Here is a 9006-nt window from a genome sequence, read left to right on the forward strand (position 1 = left end):
GACTCCAGGAACTCTTACAAATAATTTCTTAGGTTAAAGAGAAAACTTTCCCTTACTAATGCTTTAAAATGTAATTTCTAACATCAAAATGGAACCTAATGATCTCTACAAAGGACAGTGTAGAGCTCAACACAAACTCTGATGAAAGAGTGGTAACTGTAGAGAACTTTCATATAAGAACATCAACATGAATTTTACATTCCATCTTAGGATTTTCAGTGATTTCAGTGAATCAAATTCTTCTGTCCGTGCTTCCTCCAGCCATCTGCATTCAGAGAGCAAATCAGAATGGAGAATGGACCCAACAATCTGTTCTCTAAGGAGCACTCTAGGAGGTAATTCTGTCATGTGCTAAAGTCTGAGACATTTAGACCTCAAAAAAGAGTAACGTTAATGCTAATCTAAATAAAGTTCAAATAAGAAGATCAATTCCTTACCGGGTGGTGGCTGTGAAGGATTAAAACTTGCTCGTAGAAAAGGAGGTGGAGGGATTGGACTGAATCCAGGAGGGGGAACTGGCATTGACACAGGAAACGCTGGTGGAACCAAGCTAACCGTGGGAACTGCTGGTGCTACTGGAATCTTGTGGATAGGAGAAAAATCTATTAATCAGGTTATCCCTGTGGATATTTACCATAGTAAAGGAAATTACACCTCTTTAGAGGAGAGGAGCAAGTGTCATTGCTTTAAGATTGTCTCCTTCTGTATAGATTGAAGTGAACCTACTTAGGGTAAAAGCAGCAATATTTTTCAAAAGACCGTTTACCTGGAGATCATGAAGTGTTTCTCACATTGAAATGACGTAATGAGAATGTAGCCGAACACCGCGTATCAGGCTCAAATTTCAACTGCCACTTCACAGTAAACTGACTAATGAATACCTATCTGTTAGTTCACTATCACTATCAGAAAATAGAACTAGCAGCTTTCTAATGGCTCCAAGTTCTCAAAAACTTATATTCCAATCGCAACACAAGTATCTTCTATTCATTAAAGGCCCCAAAAGTACAAACATATCATCTCCAATAGCACCATCTCTTTCTTGAACATCAACTTGCATTAATGACCAAACATACTCAGCTTTACTGTCTAAAAGGCACTTTAAATTTTACACGCACAGAAGGAAGTGAACTGTCATTCCCCAGAGACCTCTCCCCACATTATTTCCTATTCGCACAAAATGGTAGCTCCATATTTATAATTTATTGGACCAAACACCTTGTCTGCTTTTTTCACAATTCTAAAATTCAAGAGATATACAAAGTCTTAATAGTTGTACCTTAAAAAAATCTCAGTATCTACCACTTTCACTGCTAGCAATTTTCTCTGCTTTTACAAATGCTATAGCCTATTCTCAATGAAAAGCGTCTAGTGCAATCCTTTAAAACTGTCAGAGCAGATCAAATTATTCCTCTGATCAAAATCCTCCAATGGCTCATTTCATTCAGCATGAAAACTAAAGTCCTTAGAGAGTGCACATCACTGGCTTTCCTCCAGCCATGTACTGTCCCATTATCCCTGGAACACATCATATGCTCCTGGCACAGACCTTCAGCTTGGCTTTTCCTCTGCCTGTAATGCTCTTCTTCATATATCCAAATGGCTAATTTCTTTAAACTGTTTTCAAGTGCCCCATTCTCAACTGGTCCACTGACCATAGTCTAAAACCCGTCAGCCCCTCTACAGACATCACTGAGCAGTCATGTACTACCCTGTATGACACAGAGGGTCCTCATTCTCCTAGCTTGTCTTTCTCCCGTAACAAATTTCCTAAATGTTTATCACTGATGGATCCCTAACCCCAGGGCTCCTAGAACAGTGCACCCCTCAGCACGGGCACTCAAACACGTATTTAAATATGAATAATCCCACTCCCAAAAATAATGATTTTTCAAAATGCTTCACTAAATTCACTGAAATAACTTACTGCTCCAAGAAATAACTAATTATTTGAAAAGTTATTGACTGTAATTTGATTATACAGAAAGACATAAATCTAAAGAAAATATTGCAATACTAAGGAAGTTATAGCTCCATTATTTACCCATTTTAAACTTCATGTGTTTAATATAACAATACTACAGCACTAGCAGAATTTTTTTTTAATTTAAAAGAAAACTTCTTTGACTAACACTAACAACAAGTCTGTCCTAATTTGGACAATATTCTCTAACTTTCAAACATGAATAAAATTGGAAATCTACAACACAATATTTACAAAGAAACCATCTAGTACTAACCTGCAACATGGCAACAGGTGGAGGGAAAACCTCCGCCTGTGTTGTGACCACTGTCTCCTTTTCAACTGGAGTTGGACTCTGTGTTGTCTGGACTGTCTCTTTAGCAGGTTCTGAGCTTTTCACAGTTTCCCATTCTAAACAAAATATATGAAATGGATTTTCTTTAAGTGGATCTTGTCATTTTTTCCATTTATATTACATGTAACTCCATTAACGTACATACAATCTACCTTGGCAAAACCAAAAAGACATGTGAGATATAAGTGACTACACTGAGAGGTAATGGAGACACACCTTAAAGGCGGCCTGGTATGAGAAAACAACCTTATGTTATATTTTATAAAGTACCATTAACAAAGTATTAGCTCAATACTGAAAAATCTTCCTGAAAAGACGGGGATATAAAAATGGAGTGAGGTGGGTGTGGCTGCACATTCTGTAGTCTTAGCACTTAGGAGGCAGAGGCAGAAGGAACAGGCTGGAGGCTAACCAGGACAACATGATATTGTAGTTGGGCGGGGGGGGGGGGGGGGGGGGGGGGGGGGAGGGAACCAGCTCTAATCGTGGTCAACTTGTTCAGAGTAAAAAACCAGCAAGCTTTTGCCTCTCAGTGCCTTGGCCTTCATCTCCTACCTGTTTCCATGTTGCTCAAATTCTGCCACTTGTCATGTATTTGAATGGACTTTGCACTTCCTGCTCCAGTTGTCAGGAATGCTGTTTCCAAAACAGATGCATGCCTCACTCCAAATACTACTCTCTCCAACAGATGTGCATAGACTTACACACTACAATAGTCCACACCCACACAGCTCAGCTCCCTTCCCTGTGCTTTATGTTTGAGACAGGGTCTCACTATGAAGCCCTGGGTGGCCTAGAACTTGCTATGTAGACCAGGCTGGCTTCAAATTCACAGAGCTGTGCCTGCCTCTGCCTCCAAAGTAGTGGGAGTGAAGTGCTATCAGGCCCAGTCTCTACGCATTCTACATGTAACTAGCAACACAGAAATCTTGTATAGTTTATAGCTTTTATTATCTAGTTCTTTTGACTACAAGGGTCTTTCTAGATTAAGTTGCACAGACTCTGTGAGCCATATGGTCTCCCTCCTGTGACTATACTCTTGCCAAAGCAAAGAAAAAGAAAAAGAAAAAGGGGGAAAAAAAGGGTCATGCAAAAACAGGTACACAGTAAGTATAGCTGTGTTTCAATAAAGTAATTTTTGCAGAATAAGATCTAGCCCACAGACTGTAGGCTCTGGATGCTGTGCCAAACATAACAGGAATAATTTTTGCTTTTTGTCTCCTTGGCACAGTTTCAGTTCCTAAAGTCTGACCTGGCACACAGCAGGAACTAAAATAACTGAAGACCCAATGTCTTTGAAAACAGTCATAACAGAGGGAAGAGGGCACACAGAACACAAAAAGAAATGAACTGATTTTGCTTATTTGGGTAGTGCTAGGGATCAAATCAAGAGTCTTACACATACTAAGGGCATGTTCTCTCACCTGAGGTCTATCCCCAGCCAGAAGAGAAGAACTTAAAATGTTTGAAAATATTGTCATTGGCATGAGATCCAACATATTCTGAAAACAGGCTGATTTTGATAAGAAACCCAAGATGTGAAGAAACAAAGAACATATCATATTTTGAGTCTTTTCCAAATACCAGCATCTCCTCTGGGTATAATGGTTAATAATCTTGTGAAATTGTAAGCCCAAGTTTAAAAAATAAAATAAATACTAGTATTTTAAAGAACCGTCATTTGGATACAGGTATTGTAGAAGGCACTTGAGCACATGAAACTGTACGGGAATCTGTATGAATACTATTCCTGCTACTCTCAAATGAACTCTAAAACAATCTGGAGGGTTCCTCCAAGAAGCTTCTCAAATCTTTAGTTTTCATTTACACTCATAAAATGAAAAAAATATTTAGTTCAACGAAGCTTCCATGGTATACAAGCTTTCCCTTACACATAAGGAGCCAGGTGTGATGGCACATGCCTATAATCCCAGCACTTGGGAGGCAAAGGCAGGCAGAACTCTGTGAGAGGCAGGCCAGCTAGGACTACAAGGAAACCCTGTTTTAAAACAGACAAAAATAGGGGGGCTGGAGAGATGGCTTAGCAGTTAAGAGCACTAGCTGCTCTTACAGAGGACCAGGGTTCAATTCCCAGCACCCACATAGCAGTTGACAACCATCCATAACTCCAGTTCCAGGGGCTCAGACACCTCCTTCTGACCTCTGCAGGCTCTACACAACACATGCAGGCAATACATTCATACACATAAAAATAATAAAAATATTTTTAAAAATGATAAAACAAAAAATGTTAAAGATCATAAAAGAAAAAAAAGGAACATTTACAGACTTCTAATTGATACTTTTCTAAACTATACACTGATACCGATGGAACATAATCTACTAAGGGCCCCAGCACACACAGCCCCATTTATTTCCTCCTTTTGTTGCTGAATCCAGGAAATAAGCATAGTTCACTCTGCCACCCCAAACAAATTTCTATTACAACCTTCTGAAGTACACTTTTTAAATAATAAAATGGCATTAAGGTTCTTACCAGTATTTACAGTTTCCTGATCAATCATGCCTCCTTCTGCAAAACCATCCAAGTCATCCACTTTAACTTTTTCCCATGGGATGTAAGTGACGCCAAGATCAACATCCCAGAACTGTTTGTATTCTGTTTTTACACCTTTATTTAATGCCCAAGCAATCTATTTGGAAATGGGGAGAGGAAAAGAAAGAAGCTCACAGGTATACTGTAATAAAAATGCAGAAAGTTCAAAATCATATTTAAGCAAATACAAATAAAATTAGTTTTTTCTTGCGTGCTTGCTTTAAAACTGCATTAGAGAACATGTTTACAACATGGGATTCACTCCCACTTCTTATTTCCACTCTAAAATGAGCAATTCTGGAGACAACACAAATCTAGTTACTATAATTTAAACAAAACCAATTACAATAGGACACGAGACGCAATAACGGAATTTATAGACACCCAATGCCATGAAATGATTTTTTAAAAAAAGTGTACACAACACTCCTGGAAATAGCTGAGATTTTTAATTTAGATGCAGAAGCTAAATGAGTAAATTCTCTCTAAATAACCAAAATGAAATTTCGAGGCAGTCACAAGTAGTAATGAAAAATAATAAATTCTCAATTTAAAGACTAAGAGAAAAAAAATTCTTGAAGATGATCTTTTTACAAGGGTGATTTACAGGAAATGAGAATAAAGAAACAATGTCATGAAGAAGGACGTGTTAAGAGACTCGTACAAGTTTTTTTTTTTGGGGGGGGGATTTTGTTTTTTGAGACAGGGTTTCCTTGTAGCCATAGCTGGCCTGAAACTCACAGAAATCCACCTGCATATGCCTCCCGTTTGCTGGGATTCATAGTGCAGGCCAACACACATGCCTACAAATGTGATTTTTAAGGAAAAATAAACAAAGTTTTGGCCATATCATTAGTTTACCCGTATCTTATCTGAAAGTCAAAAATCCTGAAAAAAGCTTCTGAGGAGGCTGCTGAAAACACTGATGAAGACGGCAAAGATACAGCTCAGGGGAAGACTATGTGCTTACCAAGGTCCAGGCCCAGGGTGTGCTTCCCAGCACCAAAAGGGGAAAAAGAAGAAAATAAAAGGAACTAGGGGTTTTAATAATCCAATGAAGTACGAGTGTGTGGCCCTTTCCTACAAAAAACTTAAGAATGTAACATAATACATGCTAAAACGTTAGTTGACCTTTACCGCAAACTCATCCACAAAAACTCACCTTAATAACCTTGGAACCAATTTTATAGGATCCTGAACTGAGTTTCTGAAGAGCCCGATAGGCATCTTGCCGATGAACCATACAGACATATGCACAGCCCCTGGGAGGAATCATCTATGGAAAAAGAATTCTTTCTTTACAAAGAGTATAAAAAAGGAAATTCATTCCGACATTTGGTTCTAGTGAAACAGAACACTCTGACTACTTATTTCAACTACAATTCAAATTTGGTGGGCAGCCAAACTGATCTCCCCTTTCTTCCTCCACTGTCTCTTTATTGGTACAATTCATATAAGCAAATACTCAGTTTTAATAAACCCAAAACCTGGCTTCCATTCTAAGCCATGATATACATGAAATCCTGAAAATCATCTCTCCTTATCTTAAATACAAAATACAGAACTACTTGAAAAAAAAAAAAAAGCAGCTCCATTTACAAACTAGCTGATAAAAGAGAGAGGGAGGAGGGAGGGAGAAGAGTTCTTGCTATCTCAAACATTTACTGTTTATAGGAATTGAGAATTATAATACGATATAACACCCCTATGAATATTTTGTAAGATGCTCTGTTTAAAAGGAAAATTAAGAAAATAAACAGTTTCAAAGCAAATACAGAAAAGTCAACAATGTAATCTTGTCAAGATGTACATTATAAAAGCCAGAGACTAACGGGCTTCATTAGGGTCTGAAGTGAGCAAAAACTGCCTATTTTAAAACCTTGTCTTACTGCTTATAAAGAGGTACCTACATTAATGGATTCAATTTGTCCAAATTCCTCAAAAAGGTTGGTTAAATCTTGCTGTGTTGCTTTCTTGTCCACTTGGCCAACCCAAAGAGTAGTACTACATACTGTGGAGACAAATGAAACAGAAGGCTGAAATCAGACAGGTACTTCTCAAGCACTAATGACAACAAGCTAACAGTGACCTACTTAAAATATATGGCGACTGACATGAAACCATTATATTTACAACTCACTGAGACCCCAGCATCCACATTTCCAGAGTCAAATTCTTGCATCCTTAAGCTGCAACAGCTGTAGGTGTCAATGTCCCACTCCAGACTTAGGTGGGAAGAGAAGCTTCACAATTCCCCAGCTGATTCTAAAGTACAATAAAGTTTTGAAACTATTTTCTACCTGTGAACCTTCTCATACCTTTGTTTTGGAATGACTCAGTGGACTTTTTTCCCTAAACAACAGACAAATCTGAAAACTGTATTAACTGCCCTATCCTTAAAGAAATAATGTTTTGCAGAGAAATGCTAAAAGGGAAATGGGTAAACCAGGATTCCTTAACCTCTTGAAAGCTACTTCTTTTGTGTGTAAGCACACACATGTGTCTATGTGTATATGTTTATGTGAGTGTATGCTCCCATGTGTATGCAGGGGCCCAGAGAGCTCAGAAGACGGTGCTGGGTTCCTTAGACCTAACAGTTTCAGGTATTCCTAAGCCACTCGACAGGTGTGTTGGAATTGGAGCTCTATCCTCAGGACTGGGCATCAAGCATTCTTAACTGCTGAGCCATCCATCACTCCAAACTTAAAAGCTCTTTTGTTTTTTGTTCTTTTTGCGGGGGGGGGGGGGGGTTTTCTTTTTATTTAAAGAGAGTCCCCTGTAGCCTCAAGTGGCCTGGAAATCACAGAGATCCACCTACCTCTGCTTCCTGAGTGCTGGGATTAAACATATGCAGCCACCACACCTGGCTAGAAAGCTTTTCTTTTTATGAACAAAAATTTAAGACATCCTACATGCCATTAGATGTACCTTTTATGGATTTTGAATACCTCCTTTTATGCATTTACACAGCTTTAATGTGCTACATTTAGATTTTTTTTAATTTATTATTTTTATTTTATATGTATGTGTGTATTGCCTGCATGTAGGTAAATGCGCCCATGTCGTGCAATGCCCACAGAGAACAGAAGAGGCTGGTCAGATCCCCTGGAACTGGAGTTACAGACAGTTGTTAGCTGCCATGTGGGTGCTGGGATTCAGACCTGGGTCTTCTGCAAGAACAGTCAGTGTTCTTAACTGCTGAACTATCTCTCCAGGCCCACTGCATTTAGATTTTTATCAATGTCATTTTCTAGTATCTTGATCTTTACAGGAAAGATCTACAGCACGCTTATTCAAAAGTTAATTTAACCTTGAAATGTGATCTTGACAAGATCACTGCCAAGAAGCTCTACTTTTGCTGGTCAGAACTAGAACATCTTTCAGAAATGTGAAATCTTTGGGAATCATTTAGCCTTTCCCAAATGATTGTTCACTATCTCAGATAGTCTCACCCTATATAATTTCAACTGATGTCTCAATCATTCTACACTAAGATCTTTAACTTTTTAACATTTTAAATCAGATTCCAGGGGCTAGTGAGAGGACTCAGGTGATAAAAGCACTAACTGCCAAGCCATGCCACTTGAGTAGGACACCTGAAACCGACATGGTGGGAAAGAATGAACCCCCTCCAAATTGTTCTCTGATCTCCCTAGGTGCACAACAAAAGGTGTAAGCATTTGTGTGCCACACACACAGAAAAAAAGAAAATTCTTTAAAAAAAAAAAAAAGTGAATCTTAAATTTCAAAGACTACAAAGTCCCTTTTTACCAAAGTGGGATTGTTTAAATAGAAAATATCTCCCAAACCCTCACATGTCGTAGGCTCAATCCTTAGCACTACTGAAAAGTGGTGAAAGCTTTAAGAGATGGGGTCCAACTAGGGGCATGCCTTTAAAAGGGCACTGGCCCCTTCCCGACTCTCTCTGCTCCATAGCCACAATGAGATTCAGTCAGTCAAAAGCAACAGAGCCAACCAGCTATGGACTGAAAACACAAGCCAAAATGAATCTTTTCTATTAAGTTGATGTCACAGTGACAGAAAGACAACCAATACACAATGTAATGCAATGGAAACTAACACATGTAACAAGTCCCAGTGATCCGGATGTAAATGGGGGGGGGGGGGGGG

General features: G+C 38.8%; 1 protein-coding gene across 6 annotated transcripts in view; it reads right to left on the reverse strand.

Annotated features, from left to right (window-relative positions):
- Scaf8 (SR-related CTD associated factor 8) overlaps positions 1-9006 on the reverse strand; it is a 230736-nt gene that overhangs the window by 140020 nt on the left and 81710 nt on the right. For all 6 annotated transcript variants that reach the window (XR_003847254.1, XM_029556992.1, XM_008854723.1 and 3 more), the window contains 5 exons: positions 6786-6886; positions 6038-6151; positions 4816-4972; positions 2241-2374; positions 438-582 (listed from right to left, as the gene is read on the reverse strand). Coding sequence is in view for 5 of the 6 variants with exons in the window: in XM_029556992.1 (XP_029412852.1) it covers positions 438-582; positions 2241-2374; positions 4816-4972; positions 6038-6151; positions 6786-6886 (651 nt within the window). In the remaining variant the exon portion in view is untranslated. The remainder of the gene's footprint in view (positions 1-437; positions 583-2240; positions 2375-4815; positions 4973-6037; positions 6152-6785; positions 6887-9006) is intronic.

The sequence above is a fragment of the Nannospalax galili genome, unplaced genomic scaffold (genome assembly GCF_000622305.1).
Source record: "Nannospalax galili isolate Female #2095 unplaced genomic scaffold, S.galili_v1.0 scaffold1087, whole genome shotgun sequence".
NCBI lineage: Eukaryota > Metazoa > Chordata > Mammalia > Rodentia > Spalacidae > Nannospalax > Nannospalax galili.